This window comes from Triticum dicoccoides, chromosome 2B (genome assembly GCF_002162155.2).
Source record: "Triticum dicoccoides isolate Atlit2015 ecotype Zavitan chromosome 2B, WEW_v2.0, whole genome shotgun sequence".
In the NCBI taxonomy this organism is placed as follows: Eukaryota; Viridiplantae; Streptophyta; class Magnoliopsida; order Poales; family Poaceae; genus Triticum; species Triticum dicoccoides.
The window spans coordinates 176,942,844-176,961,096 of NC_041383.1; the positions used below are offsets into that span (position 1 = coordinate 176,942,844).

Consider the following 18,253-nt stretch of genomic DNA (forward strand, 5'->3'; position numbering starts at 1 on the left):
GGCAGTCAATGCCGGATTCAGAGGCTCTAAACCCGGTCAGCGAAAAAAGCCATTCAAAAGAAATACTCCGGGCCCGTCCAATTTGGACCGAATACTCGATCGCTCGTGCCAGATACACGGCACCCCCGAAAAGCTAGCCAATCACACCAACAGGGATTGTTGGGTGTTCAAGCAGGCAGGCAAGTTAACTGCCGAAAACAATGACAAGGGGCTGCATAGCGATGACGAGGAGGAGACCCGGCCGCCGAACAATAGAGGACAGAAGGGTTTCCCCCCACAAGTGCAGACGGTGAACATGATATACGCAACCCACATACCCAAAAGGGAGCGGAAGTGTGCACTAAGGGACGTATATGCGATGGAGCCAGTCGCCCCAAAGTTCAATCCGTGGTCCTCCTGCCCGATCACTTTTGATCGAAGGGACCACCCCACTAGCATCCGCCATGGCGGATTCGCCGCATTGGTTCTAGACCCAATCCTTGACGGATTTCACCTTACTAGAGTCCTGATGGACGGCGGCAGCAGCCTGAACCTGCTTTATCAGGATACAATGCGCAAGATGGGCATAGACCCCTCAAGGATTAAACCCACAAAGACGACCTTCAAAGGCGTCATACCAGGTGTAGAGGCCAATTGTACAGGCTCAGTTACACATGAAGTGGTCTTCGAATCCCCGGATAACTTCCGAAGCGAGGAGTTAATCTTTGACATAATCCCGTTCCGCAGCGGCTATCACGCACTGCTTGGACGAACCGCATTTGCAAAGTTCAATGCAGTGCCGCACTACGTATACCTCAAGCTCAAGATGCCAGGCCCTCGAGGATTCATTACGGTCAACAAAAACACCGAACGCTCTCTCTGAACGGAGGAGCATACAGCGGCTCTCGCGGCGGAAGTACAAAGCAGCCTCTCAAGGCATTTCTCGAGTCCGGCTGTTAAGCGGCCGGACACCGTCAAGAGCGCCCGTAGTAACCTACAACAAGACGGCCTGGCACGTTCCGAGCATGCGTAGCAATGCGGCCCCAACCCCAGCCCTCGCAAAATTGCGAAACCAGTACTACGCGTACATAATTACGCTCTGGAAATACCATGGGCGTAGGGGGAGGGGCACGACCACGGCAGGCCCAGAATGCGGCTCAACCGCACCAGGGGCTCCCAATTGTGTCATTCTTCTTTTTTCTCTTACTTTCAGGACTCCTTTTTTCAAGAAGCCCTGTCCGGCAGTAGAATTGCCGAACACACAATGCAACAGCCAGGGAAGCAAAAAGCTACGTCGAGTGTACAGGTGGTCTCTATAATGAGCAGTATACTTGTTTTACATATCATCCCGCAGCACGCTCCTGGAGGGCGACATGTCAAATAGTCCCGTCCCTTGCTTATCGCACTATTTGTATCGTTCTGCTTTTACCGCAGCTTTTTTTAATAAACAATGCACAGCTTTTGCCTATTATTGCATTACTTTTTTTATCTATATATGTTCACTTATGACATGTTGCATCCGTACGCTTTGGTACGGCCAAATACACCAGGGGCTTAAGTTCCCCAAAATATGGTGTGATAAGTCCGAACACTTTCACAAGTGCAGCACCCCGAACTTATAACATTATATGCATCGGCTCCGAATCATGTCTTGGGTCAATAGTTGGGTTTGCCCGGCTCCCATGTTTGGTACCTTACGTTCCATTATATCGGCTAAGGTAGCGCTGGGAGAACCACTGCAATTGTGCCCCGGTTGAGCTGGGTTGAGCACCTCAGTGGAGAAAGCTAAAACTGACCGTCATGATAGGGCGAGAGCCGGTCGCTGTTCGAGAGGTTTTTTGAGTCCCTAAAGACTTATGCCGCTTAGAGCGAGGAGCCGGCTTTGTCCGGCCCAGGCGTGGATAGCGCCCCGAATTCGGTCTTCCGAATACTATGGGCTTCGCCGAAATTTAAAATTATAGAATTCTATGGCTAAGTGGGAGTGTTCAAGCATTATAGTCCGATTGCCTTGTTCGTTGTGTTGAGCGCCTCCCTCGAAGGACCCAAGAACGGGAAAAAGAGCGCTCAAGTTTATTCCGAACACCCCAACACTCGTGGCATGGGGGCAGAAGCCGAAGACTCGCCATCTCTCAAATTTAATAAACGGCCGCACAGAAGGTAATATTTTAAATTCACAAGCGTTGCTTAGCGCATATGAACAAGTTTTCAAGCGTACATGATAACAAATGCGAGTTTACTCAAAATTACATCTTTGGAGCATTCGCCCGCTATAAGGCGGGCACCCTTCAGGACGCCCGCATAATACATCTCGGGCGTACGATACTCCCTGCCCAGCGGTGGAGCGTCCGTCACAAGCTTCTCAGCGTCCATCTTGCCCTGGTGCACTTTAGCATGGGCAAGGGCCCTACGGGCACCTTCGATGCAGACGGAGTGCTTGACGACTTCAATCCAGGGACAGGCGTCCACCAGCCGCCTCACCAGCCCGAAGTAGCTCCCGGGCATGGCTTCTTTAGGCCACAGCCAGACTAGGAGGCCCTTCATGGCCTGTTCGGCCACCTTATGGAGCTCGACCAGCTGCTTCAGCTGGTCGCTCAAGGGCACCGAGTGTCCGGCCTCAGCATACTGAGATCAGAACACCTTCTCTGTCAAGCTCCCCTCCTTGGCCCGGTAGAACGCGGCCGTGTCAGACACACTGCGGGGCAGATCTGCGAATGCTCCTGGAGAGCTCCGGATTTGGGTAAGTAACAAGTAATTCACTTTCACATGCTTGCTTTGCATGAAGAATGCCTTACCCGCCGCTATCTTCTTTATTGCTTCAATTTCCTGGAGGGATTTTTGGGCTTCGGCCTTAGCGGCTTTGGCACTCTCAAGAGCCGAGGCGAGCTCGGACTCTCGAGTCTTTGAGTCACGCTCCAAATTCTCGTGTTTTTCCACGAGAGCCTGGAGCTCTTGCCGCACCTCCGCCACCCGCGCCTCCTGCTTCTCTCGCTCGGTGCGTTCCGTGGCCGCATTGCTTTCGGCCTTGGACACCGCTTCCTTAAGGGTTGCCACCTCGTTCGTGGCCCCTGCAATTCCCACGTTATTCCTGTTATTTTTTGCAACCGCATCTTTTATATACTTCCATAAGGTATCACTTACCTTCCTTGTCCTCGAGCTGCTTCTTGGCAAGGCCGAGCTCGCTCTCGGACCGCTCGAGGTTCTGCTTCAATGCATTGACCTCCGCAGTCAGTGCGGCAGAGGTTAGCAGCGCAGCCTGCATTCCCATATTGACATGCTTATGTTAGACTCCTGCATATATCTTTTTAGATCCTCAATTCGGCTTTTCTTTCCGAACACCAAACTGAGCATCAGGGACTACTGTCTATGCGGTAATATTTTTACATATCTTAATACATACCTCAAAGCCTGTTAGAAGGCTGGTACAGGCTTCAGTCAGCCCGCTCTTGGCGGACTGAACTTTCTGGATCACCACACTCATAACAGTGTGGTGCTCCTCATCGATAGAGGCGCCATTAAGCGCCTCCAGCAAATTATCCGGTGCCTCCGGTTGGATGGAGGTCACCGGTGTCGCAGTCTCGCCCTTCTTACGAAGGGGTCGCCCGCCGGACTCCGGAACCACTGAAGGTTCCAGTGCGGAGTCCGGCCCAGGGCCGAACTCAGAACCCTTCGAGGTTTGATCCCCCTGTGCCCAAAGTCTGGGAGGTTGCCTTGCGGCACCTCCGGGACCTCCTCCTCCTGGCTGGGCCTCTTTTGGGACCCACCTCGGCGTCATCCGCAGCGCGAGGAGAGGAGACGGCCAGAAGTGAAGTGCTATTCATGTCTGACGATGCCAGGGAGCCGCTTGTTGAAGTGTCGAGCCCGTCCTTGGGCGGGCTGCAGGGTTATGTTCGGTGTTAGGAGATTCTATACGACAAACGAAACGCCATGAGTTATTCTGGTATCCGGACACTTACGATGTCGCCAGGGGCTTAGTCCTCGGTGGCCACTCCTCTTCGCCATCGTCGGCGTTGGTGGAGTAGTCCGGAGGGAGGGTCCTTCCCTTCTTGGACCCTTCGGCCTCCCCTGTTGGGGCGACCTTCCTTTTCTTCTCTCCCCCCGCTGGGGGAGAGGCCTCTTTTTCCTCCTCCTCGCCTTTGCGGGAGGAGTCCGCCTCGGAGTCATCGGGCGATGAGCCCGACAACACCTGGCACAGGGAACTCTTTCGAGTTCCCGTGGCCTTCTTCTTGGCCTTCTTCTCCGGCACCATGTAAGGTGCCGGAACCAGCAGCCCCGTCAATCGGGCGTCCGCTGGGTATTCTGGCAAGGGAGCCGGACAGTTAATCTGCCCAGACTTCTTTTGCCAAGCCTGTCAAAGGTAAGGGAGTTTAGATCCCGCATAGAGTCAAACTATGGAAAATAAGTGTCCTGTAAAAGGTAAAATAGCGTACCTCGCCGGCTTGACGCTGCGAGCTGAATTCGCGATCTTCAGTAGCGGATGCGGGAGCCTCGGCGCCCTTGAATAGCACCTTCCAGGCATCTTCGTACGTAGTGTCGAAGAGCCTGCTCAAGGTTTGGTGCTGTGCCGGATCAAACTCCCACAAGCTGGAGGCCCGTTGTTCGCACGGGAGGATCCGGCGGATGAGCATGACTGGACTACATTGAAAAGCTTGATCTTATTGTGCACAAGGTTTTGGACGCAGGTTTGGAGTCTGGTCAGCTCCTCCGAATTACCCCATGTTAGGCCCTTCTCTTTCTAGGAGGTGAGCCGTGTGGGGATGCCAGATCGGAACTCGGGGGCCACTGCCCATTCAGGGTCACGCGGCTCGGTGATATAGAACCACCCCGATTGCCACCCTTTGATGGTTTCCACGAAGGAGCCCTCAAGCCATGTAACGTTTGGCATCTTGCCCACCATGGCGCCTCCACACTCCGCCTGCTGGCCCCCCACTACCATCGGCTTGACATTGAAGGTCTTCCGCCATAAGCCGAAGTGGGGCTCGATGCGGAGGAAGGCCTCGCACACGAAGATGAACACCGAGATATTGAGGATGAAATTTGGGGCCAGATCGTGGAAATCCAGGTCGTAGTAGAACATGAGTCCCCGGACAAATGGGTGAAGTGGAAAACCAAGTCCGTGGAGGAAGTGGGTGAGGAACACCACCCTCTCATGGGGCCCTGGGGTGGGGATGAGCTGCCCCTTGTCAGGGAGCCGATGCACGATGTCGCTAGACAAGTATCCGGCCTTCTGCAGCCTCTTGATGTGCCCCTCCGTGACGGAGGAGGCCATCCACTTGCCTCCCGCTCCGGACATGGCTGGGGAAGGTTGAGGCGAGATGTGCGAACTTGGGCGCTAGAGCTTGAGTGCGCGGAAATGGATAAGCAAAGGAGGAAGAAGGCGTAGGTAAAAAGGTGGATCCTTATCCCCTTATATGGACGGACGAAACTATGCGTCCCCACCAGCCTGGTAAAACTCGCTTATCTCCCAAGCGCCGTAATCAATGGCGCGGTTGGGTTACCCACGCCCGTATTGATGAGAATCCCGGAATAAGGGGACATGATCTCTGCTTTGACAAGACGTGCCAAGGAAACCGCATCGCTAAACGCGCTAAGGTGGGACAGTGAAAACGATTCGAATAAAGGCTTGGCCATGGTGTGATGTCACGTCACGATATATGTCAGCAGATTGAACTTGTGTAAATATTATTCTCTCTACAGTGGTATGTGGAACTTATTTTGCAGAGCCGAACACTATCCTTGTGTTCAAAATCTTCTATGAAGTATTCGGAGGAGGAACCCGCCTTGCAATGCCGAAGACAATATGCGCGCCGGACTCGTCGTCATTGAAGCCTGGTTCAGGGGCTACTGAGGGAGTCCCGGACTAGGGGGTGTCCGGATAGCCGAACTGTCATCTTCGACCGGACTCCTGGGCTATGAAGATACAAGATTGAAGACTTCGTCCCGTGTCCGGATGGGACTTTCCTTGGCGTGGAAGGCAAGCTTGGCGATACGGATATGTAGATCTCCTACCATTGTAACCGACTCTGTGTAACCCTAACCCTCTTCGGTGCCTATATAAACGGGAGGGTTTTAGTCCATAGGACGAACAACAATCATACCATAAGCTAGCTTCTAGGGTTTAGCCTCTCTGATCTCGTGGTAGATCTACTCTTGTACTACCCATATCATCAATATCAATCAAGCAGGAGTAGGGTTTTACCTCCATCAAGAGGGCCCAAACCTGGGTAAAAACATCGTGTCCCTTGTCTCCTGTTACCATCCGCCTAGACGCACAGTTCGGGACCCCCTACCCGAGATCCGCCGGTTTTGACACCGACAATAACCATTAGAGGTAGGAAAAGGTACCATATAATCAAAGCCCCAAACATCGAACGGTTCAATAACAAGAGAATAATTCATATGCATTTCTTGACGTCTACTAATGTTACCTATTCTTTGACATTCATCACAAGATAAGACAAACTTACGAGCATCTTTGAAGGGAGTAGGCCAATAAAAACCAGATTGTAATACCTTGTGTGCAGTTCTATCTCCAGTGTGGTGTCCTTCATAAGATTCAGAGTGACACTTGCATAGGATCTGTTCCTGTTCATGCTCAGGCACACAACGTCTAATAACACAATCTACTCCTTCTTTATAAAGGTGTGGGTCATCCCAGAAGTAATGTCTTAAATCATAAAAGAACTTTTTCTTTTGCTGGTATGTGAAACTAGGAGGTATAAATTTAGCAACAATGTAATTAGCATAATCAGCATACCAAGGAGCAGTACGAGAAGCATTAATGACCGCTAATTGTTCATCAGGAAAGCTATCATCAATAGGCAGTGGGTCATCAAGAACATTCTCTAACCTAGACAAGTTGTCTGCAACGGGGTTCTCAGCTCCCTTTCTATCAATAATATGCAAATCAAATTCTTGAAGCAGGAGAACCCATCTAATGAGTCTAGGCTTAGCATCTTTCTTTTCCATAAGATATTTAATAGCAGCATGATTAGTGTGAATAGTAACTTTGGAATCAACAATATAAGGTCTAAACTTATCACATGCAAACACAACTGCTAAGAATTCTTTTTCAGTAGTAGCATAATTTCTCTGGGCAGTATCAAGAGTCTTACTAGCATACTGGATAACATTCAATTTCTTACCAACTCTTTGCCCTAGAACAACACCTACATCATAATCACTAGCATCACACATAATTTCAAAGGGTAAATTCCAATCAGGTGGCTGAACAATAGGTGCAGTGATCAAAGCTTTCTTAAGTATTTCAAATGCTTCTACACAATCATCATCAAGGACAAAAGGAATATCTTTTTGCAATAAATTAGTCAGAGGCCTAGAGATTTTAGAAAAGTCCTTAATGAACCTCCTATAAAAACCGGCATGACCAAGGAAACTTCTTATACCTTTTATGTCCTTGGGACATGTCATCTTTTCAATAGCATCAACTTTAGCTTTGTCAACTTCAATACCTCTCTCAGAGATCTTGTGCCCCAAGACAATGCCTTCATTAACCATAAAGTGACACTTTTCCCAATTCAGGACGAGACTAGTGTCTTCGCATCTCTGCAAAACTCGATCAAGGTTGCTCAAACAATCATCAAAAGAGGATCCATAAACGGAGAATCATCCATGAATACCTCACAAATCTTTTCACAAAAATCAGAGAATATAGCCATCATGCATCTTTGAAAGGTAGTAGGTGCATTACATAAACCAAAAGGCATACATCTATAAGCAAAAGTACCAAAAGGGCAAGTAAAAGTAGTTTTATATTGATCCTTCGCTGACACAGGTATTTGAGAGAAACCAGAATAACCATCTAGAAAGCAGAAATGTGTGTGTTTGGATAGCCTTTCTAGCATTTGATCAATAAAAGGTAAAGGGTAATGATCTTTCTTAGTAGCTTTATTTAACTTACAGAAATCAATTACCATCCTATAACCTGTAATAATTCTTTGCGGGATCAATTCATCTTTATCATTAGGAACAACGGTAATACTTCCCTTTTTAGGAACACAATGAACAAGGCTTACCCATTCATTATCAGCAACGGGATAAATAATACCTGCCTCAAGGAGCTTTAGTATCTCCTTTCTTACCACTTCTTTCATCTTGGGATTTAGTCGTCGTTGAGGATCTCTAACTGGTTTGGCATCTTTTTCCACTGTAATTTTGTGTTGGCATAATGTGGGACTAATGCCCTTAAGATCATCCAGAGTATATCCAATAGCTGCTCGGTGCTTCTTCAGAGTTTTCAATAATCTTTCTTCTTCTTGCTCTGAAAGGTTAGCACTAATAATAACATGATATATTTTCTTTTCATCAAGATAAGCATACTTAAGATTATCAGGTAATGGTTTGAGTTCAAACACGGGATCACCCTTGGGTGGAGGGGGGTCCCCAAGAATTTCAACGGGAAGGTTATGTTTCAGCATAGGTTCCTGTTTAAGGAACACTTCATCTATTTCCCTTCTTTCCTTCATAAACATATCATTTTCATGGTCTAGCAAGTATTGTTCTAACGGATCAGTAGGAGGCACGGCAATGGAAGCAAGACCAATAATCTCATCCTTACTAGGTGGTTCCCTATCACAAGGTTGTCTATGAAACTTAGCAAAATTAAAATCATGAGACATACCATCTAAGCCAACGGTGACAATATCTTTTTCACAATCAATCTTAGAACTAGCTGTATTCAAGAAGGGTCTACCAAAAATAATGGGACAAAAATCATCTTGTGGGGAACCAAGAACAAGAAAATCAGCAGGGTATTTAACCTTCCCGCACAAAACTTCAACATCTCTAATAGTGCCAATAGGTTTAATGGTATCCCTATTAGCAAGCTTAATAGTAACATCAATATCTTCTAATTCAACGGGTGCAATGTCGTGCATAATTTCTTTATATAGATCATAGGGTATCGCACTAGCACTAGCACCCATATCACATAAACCATGATAACAATGATCTCCTATTTTAACAGAAATAACAGGCATGCCTACGACAGGTCTATGTATCTTAGTATCTGGTCTAGCAATATTAGCAGATTCATCACAAAAAAAAATAACATGCCCATCTAAATCATCATCCAAGAGATCTTTAACCATAGCAATACTAGGTTCAACATTGATTTGCTCAGGAGGTGTATACGTCCTAGTATTACTCTTACAAACAACATACAAAGTTTTAGCATGATCCTTTATCCTAACAGGAAAAGGAGGTTTCTCAACATAAGTAGTAGGAACAATAGGATCACTATAGGTGATAGTCTTTTCTTCAACTGTAATAGGTGCAACTACTTTCAGTTCAACAGGAGGATTATATTTAAACCACTTCTCTTTAGGGAGATCAACGTGAGTAGCAAAAGATTCACAAAATGAAGCTACTATCTCAGAGTCAAGTCCATACTTAGCGCTAAATCCACGAAAAGCATCGGTATCCATAAAAGATTTAACACAATCGAACTTAGGTGTCATACCTGACTCCTTACCATCGTCGGAACCCCAATCTTCAGAGTTGCATTTAATTCTTTCCAATAAGTCTCATTTGAAATCAATAGTCTTCAGCATATAAGAACCAGCACAGGAAGTATCGAGCAGGTTGCGATTATCAAGAGAAAGCCGAGCATAAAAGCTTTGAATAATCATTTCTCGAGAGAGCTCATGATTGGGGCATGAATATAACATTCACTTAAGCCTCCCCAAAGCTTGAGCGATGCTTTCTCCTTCGCGAGGCCAGAAATTATATATGTAATTACGATCACGATGAACAAGATGCATAGGATAGAACTTCTGGTGAAATTCCAACTTCAATCGCTTATAATTCCAAGATCTCGTATCATCACATAGCCTATACCATGATGCATCTCCCTTAAAAGATAAAGGGAAGACCTTCTTTTTGACAACATCATCGGAAATACCTGCAAGCTTAAATAATCCACAAACTTCATCCACAAAGATAAGGTGTAAATCGGGATGCAATGTTCCATCTCCTGCAAATGGATTAGCTAGCAGTTTCTCTATCATACCCGAAGGAATCTCAAAGTAAATATTTTCATAAAGTTCAATAGGTTGAGGAGCAACTCTTTGCTCTTCTGGTCGGGGTGAAGATACCCCGAAAAAGCCCCTCACAGGATTAGTTTCCATAGTGACAAGTAACAAAAAATTTCAGCACACTATATAAACGTTTCCTTACCAAGTTCCACTCACCAAAAGCGCTACACTCCCCGGCAACGGCGCCAGAAAAGAGTCTTGATGACCCACAAGTGTAGGGGATCTATCGTAGTCCTTTCGATAAGTAAGAGTGTCGAACCCAACGAGGAGCAGAAGGAAATGATAAGCGGTTTTCAGTAAGGTTTTCTCTGCAAGCACTGAAATTGTAGGTGATAGATAGTTTTGTGATAAGATAAATAGTAACGAGTAACAAGTAAATAAAGTAAATAAAGTGCAGCAAGGTGGCCCAATCCTTTATGTAGCAAAGGATAAGCCTGGACAATTTCTAATAATGAGAAAGGAGCTCCCGAGGACACATGGGAATTATCGTCAAGCTAGTTTTCATCACGTTCATATGATTCGCGTTCGGTGCTTTGATAATTTGATATGTGGGTGGACCGGTGCTTGGGTACTGCCCTTACTTGGACAAGCATCCCACTTATGATTAACCCCTATTGCAAGCGTCCGCAACTACAAAAGAAGTATTAAGGTAAACCTAACCACAACATTAAACATATGGATCCAAATCAGCCCCTAATGAAGCAACACATAAACTAGGGTTTAAGCTTCTGTCACTCTAGCAACCCATCATCTACTTATTACTTCCCAATGCCTTCCTCTATGCCCAAATAATGGTGAAGTGTCATGTAGTCGACGTTCACATAACACCACTAGAGGAAAAGACAACATACATCTCATCAAAATATCGAACGAATACCAAATTCACATGACTACTAATAGCAAGACTTCACCCATATCCTCAGGAACAAACGTAACTACTCGCAAAGCATATTCATGTTCATAATCAGAGGAGTAATAATATGCATAAAGGATCTGAACATATGATCTTCCACCAAGTAAACCAATTAGCATCAACTACAAGGAGTAATCAACACTACTAGCAACCCACAGGTACCAATTTGTGGTTTTGATACAAGATTGGATACAAGAGATGAACTAGGGTTTTGAGAGGAGATGGTGCTGGTGAAGATGTTGATGGAGATTGACCCCCTCCTAATGAGAGGATCGTTGGTGATGACGTTGGTGATGATTTCCCCCTCCCGGAGGGAAGTGTCCCCGGCAGAACAGCTCCGCCAGAGCCCTAGATTGGTTCCGCCAAGGTTCCGCCTCGTGACGGCGGAGTTTCCTCCCGTAAGCTTGCCCACGATTTTTTTTCCAGGGTAAAAGCTCTCATATAGCAAAAGATGGACACCGGAGGCCCACCAGGGGGCCCAGGAGAAAGGGGAGGCGCGCCCAGTAGGGGGGCACCCCACCCTCCTGGACAGGGTGTGGGCCCCCTGATGTATTTCTTTCGCCCAATAATTCTTATTAATTCCAAAAACATGTTTCGTGGTTTCAGGATTTTTAGAGCAGTGCATAATAGGTTTTCCAACGTTTGCTCATTTTCCAGCCAGAACTCCAGCTGCCGGCATTCCCCCTCTTCATGATAAACCTTGTAAAATAAGAGAGAATGGCTATAAGTATTTAGATATAATGTGTAATAACAGCCCATAATGCAATAAATATTGATATAAAAGCATGATGCAAAATGGACGTATCACTGACCACCACGCCACACACATGCGCACGCACGCACGCTACACACACCATGACACACGTGGTTTATTTCCTAACATACTCTCCCTAAACCACGACATCGCCGTCCATATTGATGTACAAGACACCGGCTCCTTGTCGACTGTCGCGGGGAACGCCATCTTCTTTGTCTCCGGCGACACACGCCACTGAGCGCATCTCGCCCGGCAAGACCGACACACGATCCGCTGCCGAGCACCTCCATTGACCGACACACGGCCCGGGCTTGACGTAGCCTCCATCTTCTTCCTCGGTGACACACGTCGAGCTCCTTCTCCACCCACACCAGTTACAACGCACACGGGAGGTTTTATACCATGGACACGCCCAGGGCACGAACCCACGTCCCCATCCACGCGGAGCACCGGTCTAGCCCGCTCAGTCCGCGCCCCCGACGCGCACGCACACGTCCCGATCGCGTCGAGCCCGCTACAAACCGACTCACACACTCCCACGTTCGCCAACGGACTGGCTACACACACACACAAGTCAGACCAAGCCTGGACATAAGTCGGACAGTGCCCATACAATAGTCAGAACATGCCCAGACTATGGCCAGATACGCACGCCACGACCACGACGCAGCCCGAACCGCGCCTGACACGCCCCCCGCGCGCACGCGCACGTGCCCGACGTGTCTCGCCGTGGCTGCTGCCGCCCGGCGCCATCGTGTGCCTCCAGCACGAGCCGCCACAGACGACGTGCGACGCGGCCACCTTGCCGGTCGCTGTCGCGTCCGCCGCCGATGCGGCTACCGCCACACTCCACCGCGTTGCGCCCCGTCAAGCGCCACGCGCTGCCGCCACGGCAGCCCGCAGCTCCGTGCGCCGCCGCTCTGCATCTCAGCGCCACACGCACTCTGCAGCCATGGCCTCCATGTCCGCCACACTCGCCGTGCTCGCCGCGGACGCCACCGGCGATGATGACGGACCCCACGACGAACTGGCTCATGATACCAATTGTTGTTGCCACATGCCTCTCTCTCGCGCGGACAAAGGTAGAAGATGAACCAGAGAAGACCAGCACAGAGTTTTGTCGGTGACGAACGCCGCCACGCGCGCCTCAACACCCTAATCTTTTCTCTTTTTCAGCCGGCTCAGCTTACAATAGTACACAGCCAGGAGCTTTATACACGAGTGCACATACAACGCCGCGTCCAACTCCTTCCCACGCGCCCACGATCCGTATGCACCGCCTGCACCAACGACGCACTCCTACGTGCCTGGACGGCTGGACTCCGCGTGCCGTGCCCACGACGCGCTCACCGCGGCCGCTCGCAACAGTCCACTAATTAACCACCTAGCTAGCTAGCTCGCGGCTGACCACCACGTCATACACATGCGCACGCACGCACGCTACACACACCATGACACACGTGGTTTATTTCCTAACAAGAGTCATTTTATAAAATTTAAGTTTGAAGTCATTATCTCATGCATCACGCCAATCAGTCGTAGCACAGAGTAAAGCCAAACTCGCTTGCTGAAGTCATCATGACATCATCATCCAAAGTCATCATGGCATCATCATCCACTATAAACTGACGTCTCCGATTCAAGCACAACTTGTGCTGCCGTATTTTTTACAGACTAAACTACACATTGCATAATTGGTAGATACGAACAGTTCTCTACGACCAAACGTAGACAGATGACTTTTGCGAATTACGCATAACTCAAATGGTTAGATTTCTTGTGGGAGAACCAGTTCATAAGTGACTCGTATTTTTCTGAATTTATTTTAGTAATTCAAATGGTTCCTTCAGTAAGATTTCTGTCAACCGCGAGATGCCCGCGGTGACTTCATCAATTATACTACCTCTGTCTTAAAATGTATGATGTTTTTGACACTATGACAGTGTTAAGTGTAAAAAAATATCTTACATTTTAAGACAAAGGAGGTAGTAGATTAAAACTTGTTTCTTCTGGGAATAACATAATAGATCAAAACTTGTTACATGCAACTCTGGCCGAGAAAAGATCAATTAGATAGCGGTGGCAATGCATCTTGGCTTGATTACTTGTAGTTTTATAAACATAGTATTGTGATTTTGTTTTTGCAGGATATAATATAATGGATTGAAATTGTTACAAACAACTCTGGTCCACCGAAGATCAATTAGATGTTGATGGCAGTGCATTGTGCCTTATTTACCTCTTGTTTTAATAACAATGTAAACTAAAATTTATTTTTTGCGAGGATTAATATAATACATTGAAACTAGTTACATGTAACCTAGACTGGCCAAAGGTCAATTAGATTAGATACCAGTGGCGGAGTAGAGGTGCATCGGTAGGCGTGGCTCTGCGTGGAGCACCAGCGGCTTTGTTAGGTATAAATCGTGCTCCGACTCGCTGAGATCGATGGCTGCTACCCCCGGCGGCTTGCTCCAAGTGAACCCTTGGATTAGCCGCCCGAAGAGCATCATGCACATGTCCGTCCCTAGCGATGACGCGATGCACCCACGGCGGCCGGTGCTGAAGGAGATGAACCGCAATTCATTCTCGGTGAGCACAACATCGCCGCCTTCAGCCATATTAATGTGGCGCTCTGGTTTGAAGAGAAGTGGCTCCTCCCAGATGACCGGGTTTCGACCAAGCCCGATGCGGCTGAGGATGACGTGGCTGCCCTTGGGCACGTGGTAGCCGGCAACAGTGGTGTCACCGAGCGCAACGTGCGGCAGATTGAAGGGGGCGACGGGGTGCAGCCGAAACGCCTCGCGGATGCACGCGTTGGCATAGTTGAGTTGCGGGATGTCTAATTCCTGCACCAGCCGCTCTCGGCCCACCACCCGGTCCATCTCCTCCACCGCCTTTGCCATCACCTCCGGTGCATTCGCCATCTCCGCCAGTGCCCACTCCACCGCGTTCGACGGATTGTCAGTGGCCGCTAATATTATGTCCTACACCATCATCCCAACACTTCAATTTGGAAGCCTTTTTGTTTTGCATGCATGCCCTTGTATATATAAAGTGTGGATAACCAACCCGCGAGTGCGCTTTGACCTCTTCGATGGTGAGCGCCGACTTCCCCTGAGCGTCTTTCAGCGTGATGAGCACGTCGAGGAAGTCGTCTTGCTCCCTCCTCTCGCCGGACTTCCACTGCCTCGATCGCTCGTCGATGACTGTGTCGTGGAGCCGGTTCACCGTCGCGTTCGCCTCCTTGACCATCTTCTCGTGGCCATCCAGGTCGAGACCCCGCAGCCACGGGAGGTAGTCTGAGACGCAGAACGCGAAGAGGAGCTCGAGGGACGTAAACACGGCGTCCATGTGCTCCTCCTCCATCAGGCCCGGCCCACCGTCCGGCCGATGCTCGCCAAAGTACCGCCGGCCGAAGACTAGCCGGCGGATGACGTTGCCGCAGTAGTGCCTCGCCACGTGCCTCACGTCCACGCCCGACGCAGACCCGGTGGCGAGGGTGTGGACGTAGCGGCTGAGGTTGTCAGCCTCGTCGGCGCGGCGGTCGTGGAGCCACCGGTGGCGGGACGGGCAGACGATCTCCGAGGTGAGCACGCGGCGCATCTTCTTCCACTGGTCGCCGAAGGGCGAGAGCACGGCGTCCTTGTACCCGCCGCTGATGGTGCCGGAGGCGAAGGTGAGCGGGCGGGAGGCGAAGTTGGCGTCCTGCTTCCTGAGTACCTCACGGGCGATGCTGGGGCAGGTGATGGCGATGACGTGCACGCTGCCGAGGCGGACGCAGGTGATGTCGGTGCCCATGTCCTCCATCATCCGATGGATCCACCGGAATGCCGGCTTGCTGAGTAACATCTCGGGAAGGTTCCCCACTACCGGCCACGGCACAGGACCCGGCGGGAGAGCCGGCGCCGACGCACCAACAATTCTGCTACGAGAACATGCGATCTTGCTCTTGGGACGCCTGAGCAGCACCAGCCTCTGTGGATCACGAGGGAGATAAATGCTAGCACGACCAGTAGCGCTAGCTCGTTGGCAGCTGCTGAGGAGATGAATGCCCATCTTCCCCGAAAGCTTTGCTTTTGCTTGCTTCCTAATGTAGCACCTGTTATTGCCAAACGAGTCTAGCTTGGTGTGCTGCTATAGTTATGCATGAGTCCTTATATATATACTCCCTCCGTCCAGAAAAAAACTTTGTCTCAGACTTATCTCTTGTCTCTTAAATGGATGTATCTAGCATCAAGTCAGTGCCAGATACATTTATTTGAAGAACAAGCTTTATAGAACAGAGACATCAGACTATAGATGGAATGCATCCATCAGCCCACCTGTGCACCGTAGGATCAGAGGAAGCAGGGACGTACGATTTGCCTCCTAGGACCTGCGTGAGAGGATGTAACGAGCGCTAATTATGGATGGTTTCTTCCCGTTAATTACGGTTTTTTGCATTAATCACGTCTAATTACTTTCCTTTTTTTGAAGCTACGTCTAATTAGTTTCCTAAGAACTTGTGATTTGCTACCAACAAACAAATATATTTCTATTTTTGCAGATGTATTTTTTTTGCAAGGAAACAATTACGAGTTTTTTGCATTAATCACGTATAATTAGTTTCCTTTTTCTTGAAGCTACGTCTAATTTTTTTTCCTAACTTGTGATTTGCTTCCAACAAATATATATTTCTACTCCCTCCTTACCAAAATATAAGGCGTGGTTTGACTTTTCTGGTCTTCGTTGCACAACTTTGACTACGATTTTTATGCCTTGTACTAGCAAAAGGGCCCGTGCATTGCAACGGGAGAAAAAAAATCATAATTTCAATGATCATGACCCCATTTTGTTGCATCACCAAGATACACTATCAATCTCAATTTTATATCGGTGGTTTATTATGCATTCGTCTTAACCGGCATCAGCAATGCCTGAAGACAATTTATTTTCGTTGACATGTACTCCCTCCGTCATAAAATAAGTGTCTCAAACTTAGTACACTTTGTAAGTGTCTCAAACTTAGTACAACTTTATACTAAAGTTAGTACAAAGTTAAGACACTTATTTTGGAATGGAGAGAATAGGTTATATCTTTTTGATATGTGTGTTCTAACCTGTGTTTATATATAAAAGTTTTCTAGTTTTTACGTCTTAATGACCTGTTAGTATGGTTTCATGAGGGAGACAAAGAGAGCTAATTCCAACTTTGACTACGATTTTTATGCATTGTACTAGCAAAAGGGCCCGTGCATTGCAACGGGAGAAAAAAAATCATAATTTCAATTATCATGACCACATTTTGTTGCATCACCAAGATACACTATCAATCTCAATTTTATATCGGTGGTTTATTATGCACTCGTCTTAACCGGCATCAGCAATGCCTGAAGACAATTTATTTTCGTTGACATGTACTCCCTCCGTCATAAAATAAGTGTCTCAAACTTAGTACAACTTTGTAAGTGTCTCAAGCTTAGTACAGCTTTATACTAAAGTTAGTATAAAGTTGAGACACTTATTTTGAAATAGAGAGAGTAGGTTATATCTTTTTGATATGTGTGTCCTAACCTGTGTTTATATATAAAAGTTTTCTAGTTTTCACGCCTTACTGACCTGTTAGTATGGTTTCATGCGGAAGACAAGGAGAGCTAAATCCAATTTTGTAACAAAATTATTATGATGACTTTGTAAATTTTAAGATGATATGTTAGCTCATCTCTGAAAGGTGTTCATAGTGATAGGGCCTGTGTCTGTGCGTTTACATGGGTGAGCGTACGCGCATATGTATGAGCGCTTGCGTTTTACGGTGTTCAAAAACAAAATTATCATGCATTAAATCCGGCAACGCGTACATATAGTTTCAATGAACAAACACATGCGTGTACGCTAAACACGTCCGTGTGGTGACTCGATGATTACTTTCCCGTCTGTGAACATCCAAACTTCCTAGTTTAAGGTTGGCTGATTGCTACGGAAGAAACCAGCAGCCTCGTACGCTGGTGTTCCACGCGTCATATGTGCCCCTCCCTATACTTTATTCCCCCACACATGCTAAACGGCTGAATACATCAGCTTCCCTGCGCACAATGACGTCTCATAGGTACCTTATCTTCTTGCCCAGTCGTATTCCCTGATCCCCAATCCCGTTCCTTCTCTCGCCTGTCGATCTTCCTTGGAGAGGTTTCTTTGTCTTAGCGGCAGGTCTTGCCCTCATTTTTGGTTGATTCTTGCAACTCCAGAAGTATACACGTACCTTGACTTGTTTAATTCTTACATTGGTAACGTATATAAATTGCTACGATTTGATGTAAAGAAGCAACGTGGGACTATTAATTATGAAAGGAATCTAAATTTTAGCACATAGAGAAACATTTTAGCGGCCCATGCCAGAAATAAATTCCGGCCCATGTGAATTGAGGCGAGGACACGTACGAAGTAAGGGACATATAGGAAACCAGGGAGGTCCTATATGACGCTCTTTGCGTCAAGTTGCTGGTGTTTCGCACAGAGCCTCCGCTTGGCGGGCTTGTTGGGCCGTTTTCTGTTTCTACTGTTTCACGAGCG

At 47.8% G+C, this 18,253-nt stretch overlaps 1 protein-coding gene across 1 annotated transcript; it reads right to left on the reverse strand.

Moving 5' to 3' along the window:
* Positions 1-14,046: 14,046 nt before the first annotated feature.
* LOC119367488 (tyrosine N-monooxygenase-like) lies at positions 14,047-15,760 on the reverse strand. Its single transcript, XM_037632984.1, has 2 exons — positions 14,774-15,760; positions 14,047-14,688 (listed from the first exon to the last, which is right to left on the reverse strand). The coding sequence occupies exons 1-2, from the start codon at positions 15,758-15,760 to the stop codon at positions 14,047-14,049; spliced, it is 1,629 nt and encodes a 542-aa protein (XP_037488881.1).
* Between the last annotated feature and the right edge of the window lie 2,493 nt (positions 15,761-18,253).

Bases quoted from the DNA above. Each gene is read 5' to 3' on its own strand.
- LOC119367488 (XM_037632984.1), bottom strand. From the start codon at position 15,760: ATGGGCATTCATCTCCTCAGCAGCTGCCAACGAGCTAGCGCTACTGGT. The intron at 14,689-14,773 runs GTTGGTTATCCA...ATGATGGTGTAG, and splicing joins AGGTCAAAGCGCACTCGCGG to GACATAATATTAGCGGCCAC.